The sequence below is a fragment of the Aquarana catesbeiana genome, linkage group LG01, assembly GCF_042186555.1.
Source record: "Aquarana catesbeiana isolate 2022-GZ linkage group LG01, ASM4218655v1, whole genome shotgun sequence".
Lineage (NCBI taxonomy): Eukaryota > Metazoa > Chordata > Amphibia > Anura > Ranidae > Aquarana > Aquarana catesbeiana.
Window position 1 is genome coordinate 143410534 of NC_133324.1, and position 19201 is coordinate 143429734.

At 42.3% G+C, this 19201-nt stretch overlaps 1 protein-coding gene across 7 annotated transcripts in view; it reads right to left on the reverse strand.

The window, feature by feature from the left end:
- The window catches only part of LOC141135237 (baculoviral IAP repeat-containing protein 1-like), a 183235-nt gene that overhangs the window by 144100 nt on the left and 19934 nt on the right, over positions 1-19201 (reverse strand). For all 7 annotated transcript variants that reach the window (XM_073624418.1, XM_073624416.1, XM_073624414.1 and 4 more), the window contains one exon: positions 9600-10189. In XM_073624418.1, coding sequence (XP_073480519.1) covers positions 9600-10173 — 574 coding nt within the window. In that variant the 5' untranslated portion in view covers positions 10174-10189. The remainder of the gene's footprint in view (positions 1-9599; positions 10190-19201) is intronic.

The window sequence follows — 19201 nt, forward strand, 5'->3', positions numbered from 1 at the left end:
TTTGGAAAGTAGACACCCCAAGCTATTTGCTGAGAGGCATGTTGAGTCCATGGAATATTTTATATTTTGACACAAGTTGCGGGAAAGTGACAAATTTTTTTTTTGCACAAAGTTGTCACTAAATGATATATTGCTCACACAGGCCATGGGCATATGTGGAATTGCACCCCAAAATACATTTAGCTGCTTCTCCTAAGTATGGGGATACCACATGTGTGGGACTTTTTGGGAGCCTAGCCGCGTACGGGACCCCGAAAACCAATCACCGCCTTCAGGATTTCTAAGGGTGTAAATTTTTGATTTCACTCTTCACTGCCTATCACAGTTGCGGAGGCCATGGAATGTCCAGGTGGCACAAACCCCCCCCCCCCAAATGACCACAGTTTGGAAAGTAGACACCCCAAGCTATTTGCTGAGAGGCATGGTGAGTATTTTGCAGCTCTCATTTGTTTTTGAAAATGAAGAAAGACAAGAAAAAACTTTTTTCTTTTTTCAATTTTCAAAACTTTGTGACAAAAAGTGAGGTTTGCAAAATACTCACTATACCTCTCAGCAAATAGCTTGGGGTGTCTACTTTCCAAAATGGGGTCATTTGGGGGGAGGGTTGTGCCACCTGGGCATTCCATTGCCTCCGAAACTGATAGGCAGTGAAGAGTGAAATCAAAAATTTACGCCCTTAGAAAAGCCTGAAGGCGGTGATTGGTTTTCGGGGTCCCGTACGTGGCTAGGCTCCCAAAAAGTCTCACACATGTGGTATCCCCGTACTCAGGAGAAGCAACAGAATGTATTTTGGGGTGTAATTTCACATATTCCCATGGCATGTTTGAGCAATATATCATTTAGTGACAACTTTGTGCAAAAAAAAAAATGTGTCTCTTTCCCGCAACTTGTGTCACAATATAAAATATTCCATGGACTCGACATGCCTCTCAGCAAATAGCTTGGGGTGTCTACTTTCCAAAATGGGGTCATTTGGGGGGGTTTTGAACTGTCCTGGCATTTTATGCACAACATTTGGAAGCTTATGTCACACATCACCCACTCTTCTAACCACTTGAAGACAAAGCCCTTTCTGACACTTTTTGTTTACATGAAAAAATTATTTTTTTTTGCAAGAAAATTACTTTGAACCCCCAAACATTATATATTTTTTTAAAGCAAATGCCCTACAGATTAAAATGGTGGGTTTTTCTTTTTTTTTTTTCACACAGTATTTGCGCAGCAATTTTTCAAACGCATTTTTTGGGGAAAAAACACACTTTTTAAAATTTTAATGCACCTAAAACACACTATATTGCCCAAATGATTGATGAAATAAAAAAGATGATCTTAGGCCGAGTACATGGATACCAAACATGACATGCTTTAAAATTGTGCACAAAGGTGCAGTGGAAACAAAATAAATACATTTTTAAAAGCCTTTTAAAGCCTTTACAGGTTACCACTTTAGATTTACAGAGGAGGTCTACTGCTAAAATAACTGCCCTCGATCTGACCTTCACGGTGATACCTCACATGCATGGTGCAATTGCTGTTTACATTTGACGCCAAACATAGGCGTGCGCACAGGGTGTGCCAGGTGTGCCTGGGCACACCCTAATCACCCCATGTGCATTAGCATTATCCAGGGACAGCACCAGGTGGGTAGTTGGGGGTGCCAGTGGCCAGTGTAAATGCCCCCATTATATTAAAGGCTAGGTTGAACAGTAGAAAAACGTTACACCCGTATTTAGGGCGTAACGTAATATGCTCCCAATCAAGTGTCTCCCACCACCAGAGCCCCCTTTCTGTGACAGCAGGTGGCAGTCATGTGTGCTTGAGATTTAGGGTGCACACCCTAATGCAATAGGCTGCGCACACCTATGACGCCAAACCAATGCTTGCGTTCGCCTTAGCACGAGAGCAGGGGGGGAAAGGGGTGCTTTTTTTTTTTTTTTTTCTTATTTTTTTGCTTTTTTATCTTATTTTTAAACTGTTCCTTTCATTTTTTTTTTTTTATCATTTTTATTGTTATCTCAGGGAATGTAAATATCCCCTATGATAGCAATAGGTAGTGACAGGTACTCTTTTTTGAAAAAATTGGGGTCTATTAGACCTTAGATCTCTCCTCTGCCCTCAAAGCATCTGACCACACCAAGATCAGTGTGATAAAATGCTTTCCCAATTTCCCAATGGCGCTGTTTACATCCGGCGAAATCTAAGTCATGAAATGCTCGTAGCTTCCAGTTTCTTAGGCCATAGAGATGTTTGGAGCCACTCTTGTCTCTGGTAAGCTCTATGGTCAGCTGGCTGAATCACCGGCTGCATTCCCTGTTGAGACAGGAGAGCCAGAGAAAAACACGGAAGACGGTGGGGGGGGGCATTCCCTCCCACTGCTTGTAAAAGCAGTCCAGAGGCTAATTAGCTGCTAGGATTGCTTTTACATGAAAGCCAACCGCTGGCTGAAAAGAATGATACCAAGATGATACCTAAACCTGCAGGCATCATTCTGGTATAACCACTCAAAGTCGTGAATGGCGTACCAGAAGACATAAAAATGGTTAACAATAAAACACAGTAAACGGTAAAGTATAAAAAATTGCATATCTAAAAAGCAAACATGATAAAACAAAACAACAATAAAACATTGCAGAATAGAATACAGTAAAAAAGAGCAGAACAATAGAGAGAGAATAGAGAGAGAGAGAACAATAAAACGACAACTATTTTTTTTTTTTTTATATATTTTTTTTTTTTTCTTTACACTTTTTTTTGTAACTAACTTTTATAACTGTAACTGGTTCCAGGTTCGGGTCTCTCAAAATGCGATGGCATCTTGGGAGACCCTGTGAAAGTGTGCCTAGTCTGTGCAATGCTGTACCCACGCTAATACTAGTGTATGGTAGCGTTCAAAACATTCACCAATGCAAAGACCAGGATTGTCAGGACAGGAGGGACAATAATAGCGGGTGTCACGCCTATATCCGCGCTTGCTGCAGACACAACATCTTTTTTGGGGGGGTTCCTTGGGTAGGGGTACTCGGGAGGACATAAAGAAAATGCCTCTCATGCAGCCGACTGCATTTGGTTGGGGATGTGAATGGGGGAAGTACGGGCGCTGCAGAAGTGGTGGGTTCCCAATTAGGATTGGCGAATGCAGCAGGAAGGGCATTATGGACACGACGGGCCTGTGTTTATCTTCTTCTTGATGGCAGCGGGACATTACTTGTGCTTGCCACCTCACCAGCTTGAACTGCACTTATGGGACTTGCCACGTCACCAAGTGTTACTGCAGTGCTGGTTTGACTACGACCGGGGTGTACTAGGCCACTGGTGCTTGCCAGTTCACCAAAACGCTACCAAAAAAACTGTTAGCGATCGCAGGGATCAGGTCTGACTCTGCGAACGCTGTAGTTATGCATTTAGTGTTTTGTAAGTGACAGTGATCGATCGATACTTGGGTGGGCTGGACCGGGCGGAGGGGCAAAACGCAGGTGCTAGCAGGTATCTGGGCTGATCCCGCTAACACTGCGTTTTTGGGAACCCTAAACTGCTGGGGACGCTCGTACAGATCTGATTGGATCAGATATTGATCCGTTCAGATACTATACCACTAAGGGAGGTGTATGCTGCGTGCGTGGGTGTTAGCGGTACTGGCGCTAATCTGACGCTGCCTGGGGCGACGCATATCACCGCCGGGCGATCAGGGGGCTAAACCTTTATTAGGTAATAAACGGCGGGTGCCCTGACACTATAAAAAATAAACAAACTAACCAGCGTCACCCGTAACAGTTATACAGTGATCAGTGGTGAAAGGGTTAACTAGGGGGCAATCAAGGGGTTAAAACCTTTATTAGGAAGTATATGGGGGTCCCTGTCGCTATAAAACGCTGACAGCGAACCTAAATATTTACCTCCCTAACTAGCGTCACCAGCGACACTAATACAGCGATCAGAAAAATGATCGCTTAGCGACACTGGCGACAGGGGGTGATCAAGGGGTTAAAACTTTATTGGGGGGGTGTTAGGGGGGTATCCTAGACCTAAAGGGGGCTAACAGTAATTGTCCCACCACACTAACTGTCACAAACTGACACCATGCAGTAATCAGAAAAAAAAACAAAAAAAAAACTGCTTGGTGTCAGTGTGACGGGGGGGGGGGGATCGGGGGTGTAATGTATGCCTGCCGTGTTCTACTGTATGTGTGTGTTTGTGTAACTCACATTCCAGTCTTCTCTCCTCGGCGCCGGAACAGAAAATGCAGAGCCGAGGAGAGATGACATAATTTCCTCTGCCTCTGTGTACAATACAGAGGCAGGGAAATGATCCCATTGGCCAGGAGCGATCGCGAGGGGGGGGCCACGAATGGATGGCCTCCCCCTCACCACCGATCGCCTGGGAGGATTTGCTGACCCCCCACCCGTGGGCAGGCAAGGACGTACCTGTAAGTCCTTTTGCCTACCCGTGCCATTCTGCCGACGTACATCGTCGTGCAGCGGTCGGCAACTGGTTAACCAGTTCCGGACCGCCGCACGCCGATGTACGTCCCTACTTTGAGGACGGATATTGTTGTTATGGCAGCAGTTAGCTGCCATAACCCTGGTATCTCCGTGTTCGGCCGGTGGTCCGGTACAAGATAAAAGTGGTCTCTGCGGCGGATTCGCCACAAGATCACTTTTATCGGCGGCGGGAGAGGGGCCCCTCCCGCCACGATCCGGTGCCCTCCGCCACTTACCGGAGCCGTCGGTGGCGATCGGGTCTTTTCCCTGGGCTGACATGGAGACGAGTGAGGGGAAGATGGCCCCTACCCGTCTCCATGACACTGCAGAGCGGAAGCGACGTCAAAACATCACTTCTGCCCATAGCTCTTAAAGGGCCATTTTATTTTTTTTATTTTTTAAATGACAATTTTTTTTTTATTGCATTTTAGTGTAAATATGAGATCTGACCCCAGATCTCATATTTAAGAGGTCCTGTCATGCTTTTTTTCTATTGTTTTTAATAGGAATAAAAGTGACACATTTTTTTTTAAACAGTAATAATGAAAAATAAAAGGAAAAATAGATAAGAAAAAAATTTTTTTTAAACGCGCCCTGTCCTGCTGAGCTTGCGTGCAGAATCGAACGCATACGTGAGTAGCACCCGCATATGAAAACAGTGTTCAAACATAGCCTGTCTGATGTCCATAAGGCAAAAGGGGTGGCCATTGGATTCCGCAGGGGTACCTCTTTTAATCTATGGTAGATGATCCCCTGGGTCATTTCCTGTTCCTGAGAGGCAGCTGGGTAGTATGCCGTGTACTCTAGCGACCCGGTACGCCCCCAACCATGATCAGGCGAGCTTTATAGCGGCCACTCTTAAAAAGCTCGGTGACTTCGCCCGTGGTTGCATTGTCCTGGCTGGGGACTTCAACACCCCACTAGAACCTCTTCAAGATACATCTCAGGGTAGTTCATGTATCTCGCATAGACGCCTGGCGTTTATACGCAGATGCTTACATGAAGCACAATTAATGGATATATGGAGGGTTGTGCACCCGCGGATGAGGGACTACACCCACTATTCCCATTTACATCATGCCTATTCTAGAATTGACTACTTTTTTATAGACCACCACCACTTCCCCCTCCTCTTAGACACAGGTATTGAGACTTCTACTTTTTCCGACCATGCCCCCATTACGCTCAAACTTAAAATCCCCAACTTACCACAAAAGACAACAAACTGGAAACTTAATGATCACTTGATATTAGAAGACATTGACAGAAAAATAATTGAGGGTGTTCTGAACCATTATTTTAAAGAAAATACACATCCAGATCTGGGAGGCCCATAAGGCCTTTATTCGTGGGAAACTTATAGAATTAGGCGCTCGGAAAAAGAGGGAACGGACACATAAACAGGCTGAGTTACTCGCTGACATTAGCTCTCTTGAGCAGCAGCACAAGGCTGGACTTTCTCAGACAGTTCTCCACACCCTGACCCAGAGGAGAGAGGAACTGAGAGCCCTCTTTCATCTGGAGCAGAAGCAGTTCTGCATTGTGGCCCAACGTATGCATGAATTGGGCAATAAGCCGGGTCGGCTCTTGGCTCGCTCATTACAACAGAAAAAATCTGTAACCTTTATAGATAAAATTAAGTCCCCGACCGATGCATTGGTACATGACACCCCTGCAATAGCCAAAGAATTTAGATCGTTCTATCAGCAGTTATACTGTGTTCATCAAAATGTATCAGATCAGGCCACTAGAGATAAACTTATTCAAGATTACTTGGCACAAGCCTCCTTACCTAAACTCCCCCCTGACACCTTAGCAACCCTTGAAGGGGAGTTCACCACTGCAGAGATGCGTGTTGCATTGAAGGCCATGGCCAATGGCAAGGCTCCAGGCCCAGATGGCTTTACGGTAGCATATTACCGCACTTTTGCGGATACCTTACTCCCCAGGTTGACCGGCTATGCCAACACGATTTCAGCAGGTGGTGCTTTCCGATCTGAAACCCTTCATGCACACATTACAGTCATCCCCAAATCTGGGAAGGACCCCTGCAGCTGTGGGAGCTATAGGCCCATCTCCTTATTGAATCTAGAAGCCAAATTGTACGCCAAAGTCATAGAAAATAGGCTCTTCCCGCTGATACCACAATGGGTCTCTAGGGACCAAACAGGTTTCATCCCAGGCAGGGAGGCACGTGACAACTCGTTGCGTACCCTGTCTCTGATGGCTCATGTGCGCGGATCTTCCCAGCCCACCCTGCTATTATCGACTGACGCGGAAAAAGCGTTTGATAGGGTGGACTGGGAATATCTGATGGCTACTCTGGCTCACCTGGGCATCGGCCCCTCCCTTTTAGCCCAAATATCCACTCTATATAACTTTCCCACTGCTCAATTGAGAATAAATGACACTTTAAGAGACCCCTTCACACTATATAATGGCACCCGCCAGGGCTTCCCCCTCTCACCCATCTTATTTGCCTTATCATTAGAACCATTTTTATCAACAGTTAGAAACAATCCCAGCATACATGGGATTATTGTGGGGAACTCGAAACATAAATATGCTGCTTACACAGATGATATTTTGTTCTGCATACAACAACCCATGATCTCTCTACCCAAATTGATGTCAGTATTTTCAGCGTTTAGTTCTATTTCCAATTTTAAAATTAATATGACGAAATCTGAAATTTTAAATATATTGATTCCCAAAGCGATGACAACTAAACTGAAAAAATCTTTCCCCTTTAGTTGGCAGGTTCGATCCATGAAGTATCTGGGAATATTCCTCACCCCTAATCCCACATCTTTGTTCCGCGCCAATTTTATGCCCTTGCTAAACAAAATCAGGTCGGACCTACAGAAATGTTTTCAGCTCACACACTCATGGTTGGGAAAGATCAGCATAGTAAAAATGAATGTATTGCCCAGGCTGCTATTTTTGTTGAAGATGATCCCATACAGAATCCCCACAGGCTTTTTTATATTATTGAGAACTCTGATTAACAGATATATTTGGAACAGGAGACGACCCAGACTTTCTAGGACCCTCCTAACCAGGTCTACAAGGGAAGGAGGCTTAGCCTTATCTGACTTTAAAAGATATTTCTTGGCAGTAGTATTGAACAGAATCTCAGATTGGAAATATCATAAAGAATCAAAACTTTGGGTAACCTTAGAAATGGATTTCTGTGGTACAGACCTTTTTTCCTTCTGTCCACAACCACCTCACCGCTCACACGTTCCACATTAATGGCCTGGGACTCACTATGTAAATCACATAATTGAAAATGTAACTCTCCTCTGATGCTCATCTCCACTACTATAGCGTCGCTCATGGATCAATGGCATTACCATCAATTATCAACCTTTGTTCATACTTTACCAAAACCCATACGTTCCATCTCAGATCTGACGTTCATAGAATCTACCTTCTTGGAAGTACGACCAGTTGAAAAGCCTCTCTCCTATTTCTACCACGCCCTACAAACGCTAGCTACTACAGGACATCCTACTTTCATCAGCAACTGGGAGAAAGATCTCCATAAAGATCTTTCGGAGACCCAGCGGTCCACAATCCTTTATCTATTGCATACGTCCTCGATGTCTTCCAAAACAGTGGAGGTTAATTACAAATTGCTGACAAGGTGGCATTACACCCCAGCGGTGCTCCACATGTTTTTTCCACTAACATCACCACTATGTTGGCGCGGATGCGGAGAACGAGCGGCACATGCTCATGTTTGGTGGTATTGTCCTCTTATCTGCCCCTACTGGCTAACTATCTTATACTGGGTTAAAGAGATCCAAGGTTCTGAGATTCCTAATGATCCATGGGTTTTTCTACTGCACTGTACAAGCCAACCAGCAGGATCGTATAAAAAATCTATAACGCAACATTTGCTCAATGCGGCTAAAGCCCTTATTCCACGCCATTGGAAACAGTCAACCATACCCACATTACACCAATGGCTTCTGGAGGTTGATCACATATATTACATGGAGGATCTCACACATTCCCTAAGAGATAAAGCGGATCTGTCAAAGAAGATATGGTCCTGCTGGTTTGCTTTCAAATACACATCCGCCTACGCGGAAATCATGTCTCAACCAAAGTAATATATTGTTTGCTACTCTGTTACGTATAGGGATTTGACTGAGGCGGACGATCCCCACCCCCCTCCCCCACCCCCTCTTATACCATCTCCTCCCTCATCTTTTCTTTTTCTAGATTTCCTACTCTTCTGGTCTCATTTTACTCTCTGTAAGTTATATGTGCTAATAAGGGTTATCTTGAATATACTTATGGTAACTTCCTCCTAATGCGATCTTCTTGAAAAAGTTACTTTACATGACTAAACGACGGAATCCTGCGATTCCGGGACATATTTAGTCGCAGAACGACTGATATTGAGGTAACCTAAGGTACTTGTCTATATTACGCAGACCACTGATTGATAGAATGTCACAAGACCTACTTACTGTATTGTTTACATTTATTTGTATTGTGGATTTTGTTCCTTAATAAATACTTATTTAACAAAGAAAACAGTGTTCAAACCACACATGTGAGGTATCGCCATGATCAGTAGAGCAAGAGCAATAATTTTAGCCTTAGACCACCTCTGTAACGCAAAATATGCAACCGGTAGAATTTTTTAAATATTGCCTATGGAGATTTTTAAGGGTAAAAGTTTGTTGCCATTCCACGAGCGGGCGCAATTTTGAAGCGTGACATATTGGGTATCAATTTACTCGGCGTAACATTATCTTTCACAATATAAAAAAAAATTGGGCTAACTTTACTGTTGTCTTATTTTTTAATTCAAAAAAGTGTCCACTGCGCAGACCACTGCGCAAATACGGTGTGACATAAAGTATTGCAACAGCTGCCATTTTATTCTCTAGGATGTTAGAAAAAAAATGTATAATGTTTGGGGGTTCTAAGTAATTTTCTAGCAAAAAAAAATGTTTTTAACTTGTAAACACCACATCTAAAAAAGAGGCCCGGTCTTAAAGTGGTTAAACTTTCTTCCAGTGTGGTTGATTTAAATGATCTTTTCTTCAAACAGTGTTGATAAAAAAAATATTTTTATAAGTTTTATTAAAAATAAAATACCTGTGAAGAAGAATCCAGCCTGTACCAGGGCAGAAGGAGCTATAAGAGCATAGGGCGGCCAACAGGAAAAAGATTGTAGCCTGCCCTGTTCACATTTCATTGATTCCTCACAATCATTCTGTGTACCTACTACAGGCCTCGGATGAACTTCATACTTTAAAATATTCCCAGTATCACCACCTTTAACAAATTCACAGTTAGGATTGAAATGTCTGTGCCTTTCTATGGGAGTATAAGGTATAGACTGTTTGCAGAGGACTAGCCCACAGCAAAAGCATTGAATGCTGCTTTCTAATTCTGTACAGAAGAATCCAGCAGAAGCCATTTCTTTTGGGCACCAAGATGAAAAAGGCTGGTATAGACTAAGGAAACTCCTCAACCTTTTTGCTTCACTTCTCATCGAGTAATTGGGCCCTCTGGGCAGCTGCTCTCGTATCTTCCTGGCCTTTTGTTCTGCTCTAAGGAATGCTTTGTTCCAGTCTATATGCTCCAAGGAAGGTGGGATTGCAAGCTTAAAAGATGGGTCATACTCCAAAATCTTTGTAAGATCCATGTTTTCAGAAAAGGCGGACATTCGTTTCCAGATATATCTGTAACAAAAGAAAGAAAATACTGTATGAAATGGAAAATTGTATTGATCACAACCTTTAACCACTTAAATTTTACATCTTTTTTAGATGTGTTGTTTACAAGTTAAAAACTTTTTTTTTTTGCTAGAAAATTACTTAGAACCCCCAAACATTATACATTTTTATTTCTAACACCCTAGAGAATAAAATGGCGGTTGTTGCAATACTTTCTGTCACACCGTATTTGCGCAGCGGTCTTACAAGCGCACTTTTTTTTTGGAAAAAATACACTTTTTTGAATTAAAAAATAAGACAGCAGTAAAGTTAGCCCTTTTTTTATATTGTGAAAGATAATGTTACGCTGAGTAAATTGATACCCAACATGTCACGCTTCAAATTTAGAGCGAGCAGATTGGTCGAATTGGAGAAGGGTAAACGCCTCCTCTGTGAAAGAATTATATTTGATGACCTTCACAAGGGGCTGAGGGGTGAGTTAACTGCCAACAGCCAAATATATGAGCAAGCCCATCCTCCTCCTCCTCCTCCTCCTCCTGCCACAAGTCCACCACCAGAGCCACAGCCTCCAAGAAAGGCTGCAGGGAAGGCTGCAGGGCAGCGTGGAGGGAAGGCTGCAACGAAGAGAAGAAAGTGATGACCTGGGTTCAGTCTGGTCTCACAGGAATCGCAGGCTGGTGTAGTACCACAGCCTGGGGACATATATGTCATCTGCTGCTGGTCTTGATCTCTGGGATTCCTGGACCAGACTGTGTTCCCTATTTTATGAACTCCTCAAGATCCCAATTTTTTTTCCACAGACTTGATGTGTGCCCTGGGGCCAAAACACTTCACAAATTCCAAAAGTTTCTCCAGCGTTGCCTTCATCTTTATTTTGTTAACTAGAATAAATGGATATTTTATTTTCTGAAAATACTTGCCTATGTGTTTTTATTGTGAATAAAAAGTGTGGCGCTAATAATACGTGGGTTTCAATAACACAGTTTAAATTATAATCTGTAAGTGTACTGTGCCAGAAATATTAGTGTAATGCTCTGAATATCAGAGTAGAAAAACAATAAATATGTGCCGAATACCAACAATGCGACTGTGCCTGAATTCAGGGACGCACAATGTGAAAAAAACGAATGTGTGGACAATCGTGAAATTCATAAAATTCCAAAAATCTGAAGATGAATAAAAACTTATGAAAAAATATATAATATCACTCAAGACAAAAAAAAAGAAAAGAAAAGGTTATACATCTACTATCAATGAGATAATATCCTAAAAAATCACTGGATGTCAAATATAGGATGGTAAATAATGCAGATGATATTGGGAACACAGAATGTCTGAAATATCCAAATAAATGATGTCATGTATCATGCAAGAACAGCGTTAGCATATAGAGTCCATAATATTATACAGAACAAAAGTTCATACAGAAGATTATGTAGCAATAATATCTACTAGGATCTCTGTATTGCTTCTCAAACTGATCTAGGACTGAGCCAGCATTCTGGTTAAAGTATTTATATTACATGACATAAAAGGAAAGGCTGAGATACTCTTTCCAACAGTGGTGGACTCACACGCCGTTAGCGGTGAGTCAATCAAGCTTTTTACCGACAAGCGGTGGATGTGGATCCGGTCTCAATCGATGGAATATTTCAGCCAAAGATGTAAAGGGCTTTAATCGTGTTTTTATTCAAATACATTTCTAAAAAGACAACGTCAAATTAACAAGGGACACCAACCTCCTTGAGGTTACCAAAAAACAAATTGCTATTGTGTTAACTTAACACACAAAAAAATAAAACATTAATAATGTTATTGTGTTAACTTGACACACACACAAAAAAAATATGGAGATCACTAGAAAATAATTTTTAAATAATCATAAAAAAAGATCTTGATGAAATCAAAAATAATAAAAGATGACTCAAAAAATAAATTTTTAAACATTATTATGGAGATCGGGCTTTTAAAAAATACAATATCATTCATGAGATCAAGAGAAATAATCCAGAAATCTGTTTGTGAGAACTCTGTGAATATGAGCAACAAAACAACTTTGTTCTTCTAGCATTATAAAGAAGAAAATAATGTGCTGCATTAAACGATCACAGAATTTGCAGCATGAGGAATGTGCTAGCTCCAATACGAACACTAGTTTTACTAGACCGAGCGCTTCCGTCTCTTACTTGCTTCAGAGCATGCGTCGTTTTTTGTCCTTCGGACCAGCATACAGACGAGCGGATTTCTTGATAGGAACTGGGTCCGGCGGAGTTCCTTCGGAAAGATTTGAAACATGTTCCAAATCTAAAGTCCGTCTGATTTTTGACAAAAAAAAGTCAGCTGAAGGTCCGATGAAGCCCACACACGGTCGGATTGTCCGACGGATTCGTTCTGTCGGACCAGTCCAGTTAAAAAGTCTGCTCGTGTGTACACGGCATTAGTAAATGAGCGTGGGATAGAGCCAGGGTTCTCCACAGTTGTTTTTATAACATACCACTTCTTGTTTTATCTGTTACCAAAGGTGTTATCAAAAGCTGAACATTCCTTCCAGAGATTACAAAAAGATATATCCAGATGCCCAAGGCAGGATCTTACGAGTATGCATTTTGTCTGTATGGACATGTTTTCTGGATGTCCAGTGGCAAATGCTACTGCAAAGGCCACAGTAAAAAGTGTTATCAGAAGTATCAGAAGTAGTTTGTAAGTACAGAGTGGCAGAATCTAGAGAGTAACAGAGGAAATCATTTTTATAGGGGAGTCCTACTAGACGTTCTGAGGTTTTATTTTTACACTCCCTACTGTCTACAATGTAGCGGAAAAAGTAGAGTAAGAAACTAGAAAACTTTTGCCTGAATGTTTTCATATATTTTATCAGGCCCCTAAGGGGACGTTGGACTCTCTCCCTATGGGATTTGGTTTGGGAGTGTGTTACTCACTTGCTTATATTTGTCTCAGCAGCTGAAGTCCTCCATTCGGATCTCACAGAGAATGCTGCTGATCTTTTAAGGTTTTTGACAAACTCATTTATGTGTTTTCTCCCCAATTCCAGATCCTGTTTGGAAGGATCTAAAACTAAAGCCAGGTGACTTGTGGATTGTTAAGAGACATTTATATATAAGGAAATGTTTGGAGACTCAATACAGCATCTATTTCATGTACAAGTTGTGCAAAACTTGAAGGAAAAGTCACCTGGATCCACACCAGACACTGCAAAAATGACTAGATTAAAGAAATCTCTGTGTTTGATTTGTTTCTCTCTTGCGATCAGTCTAGGGTACTTTTTGATTCAATTACTTTAATTGTAAGGGATATATATACATATATATATAATATATTTGAAAAGTAGTTTAGCCATGTTGAAGTCAAATTTGTCTTTTGTATGTCTTCATTTTATGTAGAATTGTCTGTGTTTACATATGCTGATAAGTCAGCATGCCAAAAATTAAGCTAGAAGGCCATTCTGGCCACAGGAGTGTACAGCCAGTACTCTGTAAATATGTCTTATCAATCATTTGTTTTTCACGATGAAGAGTCATTTTGTAATGAAAAAGCTGCTCAGCTATTATTTTCTCCACAATGGAGTTTTTGCCTCTTTGGCCAGGACTGCCTCCACCTAAGCATGTGGAGGTTCCAGGTTAAAGGTGATAGCAGGTATGGTTAGTGATCAAAATATTGATCAAAAGAGAGGAGACTGTAATGGAAATTTGTAAGTTCTGTATATAATTGTATTCTATTTTATATGTATTGCACACTGCCCTCACTGTGCACATGGCACTAATAATGTTTTCAGTACATGTTTGCATTCTTTCGAGTCCTGATTAGAATTAGCCTGCCTATGTAACACCCCTTGTTACCATAAACGTACAATTGTAATATTAATGTGATACCTACTGACATGGACATTCACTATACTGTTCATTTAAGCACAAGAGACTCCATTTTGTTCTCACTGTTGAAATGTGTTCTGTAACCTTTTACTTTTGCAATTGTTCTATTTACTAGCTTTTAATAACATATTTCTATTTGTTCGTTTTTAACAACATATTTCTATTTGTTTGTTTTTAATAATATCTCACACCCCCCCTTTCTTATCTATGTATAAAATAACATGTTATAATAAATTTTGACACTGAACGGACATTTTAAACACAGTGATTGAGTCCTGTGAATCTGTTCCTGCAGCTGCAGTATTAACTTCTGTTTTAGAGTCCCAATCAGAAATTAGTCATAACACTACGCAATCATGTGTATAAAAACCTTCAATTGCATCATAATAAAGCAGAACAGTTATTTGGAAAGATGCTGAGCATATCTTTTGCGTCTGCAGTAGTTATTAATTTGGAACCACTAATCAATATGAGGTTAGGAGTTGCCTATCTATAAAATATCCTGGTCACACCATAACAACCATGGTGCCATGATGATTGAAGCGCCAACACCAGCCATTTCTCTGATAAATTGCCTGTAAAAAATCGTATTTCCTGGCAGTGCCCCTCCCGAGACTAGGCTCTGGATCCGCCTCTGTGTCCAGTACATAGAAAACTGCCTGTATACACTGTGACTGCTGGCTGGGGAGGAAGGTGGTGGGACCCATTGCAACTACTGCATGTGCACGGTTCCAGTGCATGCTGCAGAGTATCGCTGCCAATGGGCATGGCGGGTGGAGTGCATGTGCAGGGTGACAACAGTGAACCTGTTGAACATCCTGCCCGGGAGTCCTCTTCTCTCCTGTGTGTGTAACTCCTCCTTTCCCCACCTCCGCTTTCATCCTTATAATAACACAATAACCGCACAGTGTCTGCTATCCCTCTCTGCCAATCCCTCCTTTGGCTGCCACTTGCCCAATTAATTAAGTTCAAAATACTAACAATAAGTTACAAAGCCATCCACAACTCTGCCCCCAGCTACATCACTGGCCTAGTCTCAAAATACCAACCTAATCGCCCTCTTTGTTCCTCCCAAGACCTCCTGCTATATCCGTCTCCAGGACTTCTCCTGATCCTCGCCCACTCTCTGGAATTCATTACCCCAATCTGTCAGACTGTCTCCAAATTTATCCACTTTTAGGCGATCCCTGAAAACTTTCCTCTTCAGAGAAGCCTATCCTGCCTCCATCTAACAACTGCATTATTTTCTCCATTAGCTCATCCCCCACAGCTATTACCCTTTTGTATAACTTGCCCTAATGTTGTAAAGCGCTGCGTAAACTGTCGGCACTATATAAATCCTGTATAATGATACTAATAATAATAATAATGTGTCAGGAGGGGGATCAGTGTATGTGTCAGGGGGGTTCAGTGTATGTGTCAGGGGGGATCAGTGTATGTGTCAGGAGAGGGATCAGTGTATGTGTCAGGAGAGGGATCAGTGTATGTGTCAGGGGGGATCAGTAATGTTGGGGTCTGGTAGGTCAGTTTAGTGGTCAGCATGGATGGGCACTGGTGAGCCAGGCAGCAACCAGCAAGTGAGCCTAACACCCCCCCCCCCCGCCGCCGGCCTTGGACTTCGGGCTGAAGCCCCTGATCTTTTTCACACCGAGCCGGTCTAGGGGGCGGGACCTTGTTACAGCACGGCCGCCGAACACAGACCCAGCCAGCTCTGTGATACACAGGAGATGCCCGGTGTGTGTGTTACCAGGCAATGTTGAGTCTGTATTAATTGGCACAGTGATGCTGCATTCATGGGCACAGTGAGGGTGCAATTGTGGGCACAGTGAGACTGCATTCATGGGCACAGTGAGGCTGTAATGGTGGGCACAGTGAAGCTGCAATGGTGGGCACAGTGAGGCTGCATTCACGGGCACAGTGAGGCTGCAATGATGGGCACAGAGAGGCTGCAATGGTGGGCACAGTGAGGCTGCATTCATCGGCACAGTGAGGCTGCATTCACGGGCACAGTAAGGCTGCAATGGTGGGCACAGTGAGGCTGCATTCACGGGCACAGTGAGGCTGCAATGGTGGGCACAGTGAGGCTGCATTCATGGGCACAGTGAAGCTGCATTCATGGGCACAGTGAGGCTGTATTCACGGGCACAGTGAGGCTGCAATGGTGGGCACAGTGAGGCTGCATTCACGAGCACAGTGAGGCTGCAATGGTGGGCACAGTGAGGTTGCAATGGTGGGCACAGTGAGGCTGCATTCATGGGCACAGTGAGGCTGAAATGGTGGGTACAGTGAGGCTGCATTCACGGGCACAGTGAGGCTGCAATGGTGAGCACAGTGAGGCTGCATTCACGGGCACAGTGAGGCTGCATTTGATGGGCACAGTGAGGCTGCATTCACGGGCACAGTAAAGCTGCATTTGATGGGCAATCATACGTGATTGTGTAGACAGGGCCCCAGTGCACTGTATTGCCCGGGGGCCTATAATGCTCTTAAGATGGCACTGAATCAGTACATACCACAATAATTTCCTGAGTTCGTTAATCTATGGGATTAAATATCTCCCAATAAAATTAATAAGGAAATAATTTGATTTTATTAATTTACAAGTATAGTTACGCAATTTCATACAGAACCGGGATTCCTGGTGATTAATATTTCATACACCTTATCAAAAATATCAACATGGTAATGAAACTATTTTTCTTAATATTTTGTGGGAAAATGTAGACAATTTATGTGGGAAAATGATTAATTATAAAACTACCCTACACACTGTACTTGATAAGGTTAAAACATAAACTGTAAAATATGATCCCTACAATTTTGAGAGGAAAAGGTTAATCGGTATCAGTACAATCTGGATCTTACCACAGGAAAAGGGAAGGATATCCGACAAATTATAAATACATTTTATTAGCGCCAGCAGCAAAGTCCAGTAAGATGGGGAGTGGTCAAATATCAACAGGCTTCTTGTTCGTCTAGGGAGTGTATCCGGCGTGTGGGTCTGCGGTCCCCTCTCTATGGCCCTCACATACTTTATACCATCTGGGACAATAAGCTCATAAAATTATCATAAGCTCAGCCCAGAAGAAAATTGTGAACTTTGTTCAGATAATTAGTTCATACCACAATAATTTCCTGAGTTCATTAATCTATGGGGAATTCTTACCAATGTATAAATATCTCCTAATAAAATTAATAAGGAAATAATTTGATTTGATTAATTTACAAGTATAGTTACACAATTTCATACAGAACCGGGATTTCTGGTGAATAATTTAATAATTTCATACACCTTATCAAAAATATCAACACGGCACTGAAACAATTTTTCTTAATATTTTATAAATAACTCAGGGAAGCCCAAATGGCTATGTTAGAAAAATATTTCCGTTAATCACGCCTTACATTCAAAAACACAATATCCCCTGTCGCTCGGGGAAACAGTCCTCTGAATTTCTCCGGCCGGAAGGAATACAAAGTATGTCTCGCGGAGTCAACAGATAGATATTGTCGATTTGAAAGAAATATTAATCCAACAGAGCTACTAGATTGAACGGAGCGATAACTACTTTCCCTGGGACCACAGTAGCCCAGTTTGTTGTAATACAGGTCTATATCTAAATTCACCCAGGCACGGCTGCAACACACACAGCCTAGACAATTTATGTGGGAAAATGATTAATTATAAAACTACCCTACACACTGTACATGATAAGGTTAAAACAAACTGTAAAAGATAATCCCTACAATTTTGAGATGAAAAGGTTAATCAGTATCAGTATTGTCTGGATTTTACCACAGGAAAAGGGAAAGATATCCAACAAATTATAAGTACGTTCGATTAGCTCCAGCAGCAAAGTCTGGTAAGATGGGGAGTGGTCAAATATCAACAGGCTTCTTGTTCATCTAGGGAGTGTATCCGGCGTGTGGGTCTGCGGTCCCCTCTCTATGGCCCTCACATGCTTTATACCATCTGGGACAATAAGCTCATAAAATTATCATAAGCTCAGCCCAGAAGGTTTGGCTTATTCTCCATTGGTTGGAAAACTCTAATGATTTACCTGGGGAGCTCAGGTAATATCACCTTCAACCACTAGGTGTGTCTGAGGGCAGGAAAATGTGTTCTGAACTATTTAAAAAAAAAAAAAGTTCTCTTTCATAATGGGTATCAGCCTGTATATTGGGGCTGATGAATATATATCTATTATTCAGGGACTCTGGCAACCGGTACAATATACAATACAGTCAGTATCATTTTGATGAATCAATATCACACAAAATGGATGTCTTTATGGGTAATTGCGTAACTTCTGCACATCCTATGAAGACCTATTTATCTTGGGACAACACATGCTATATGGGTTGGAATATCGGGGACCATTAGCTCTTGTGGCAGATGCGTTTGTCAGTGAGTCAAGCCAGTCAGGAACTATATTTAAGGGCATGGTAGCCCATTTTTATTAAAAAGGCAAAAAAAAGTACGTAACATAAAGGTTTCCCACGCAGGAGTTCTTCTCCAGCAAATAAACACAACAGAAAATGGTAGCCCACCTGGCTCTCTTTAGCAGTACCTCTGCCCTTTATCCTGGTCACACAGACCACAGGATTCCTCAATGAGGATGGCTTCACTTTAGCGCCCACAGCTTTGCTCTGGCCTTAGTCCTTAGGCCGTTGCACTGCCTCTTGCAGTCACACGTTCCTCGCTGCCTCCTGCAGCCCCTCTGACTCCTGGAGACCTCCTGTCTCTCTGGGTGTGTGGAGCAGTCTCCAACTGGGAGCACTGAGGTCTTCCCATACCCTCATTATAAGTGCTGTGCTCACCTGAGCACACACCCTGCTGGTAATCTACAAAGTCTGGACACAGGGTTGGAGATCCCATCCCACCCAAGACACTATGGAAAGCGCAAGCAGTTTTCTCCAATCCACATCTATGCTCTGCAGTCTTGCACCAAGCAAATGTGCACACACCCTGTGTCCCCCAAACTATCAATTTTACTGTTACAGCATCTCCTACTGTCACAGGGTATTTTCATGAAGATGCGCTCACAATTTATATGTCTTTTATAACAATGATGGGTATCTTAACACAATTCTTAATTTGTTCTTTATCAAAATATCATATTTCTACCTT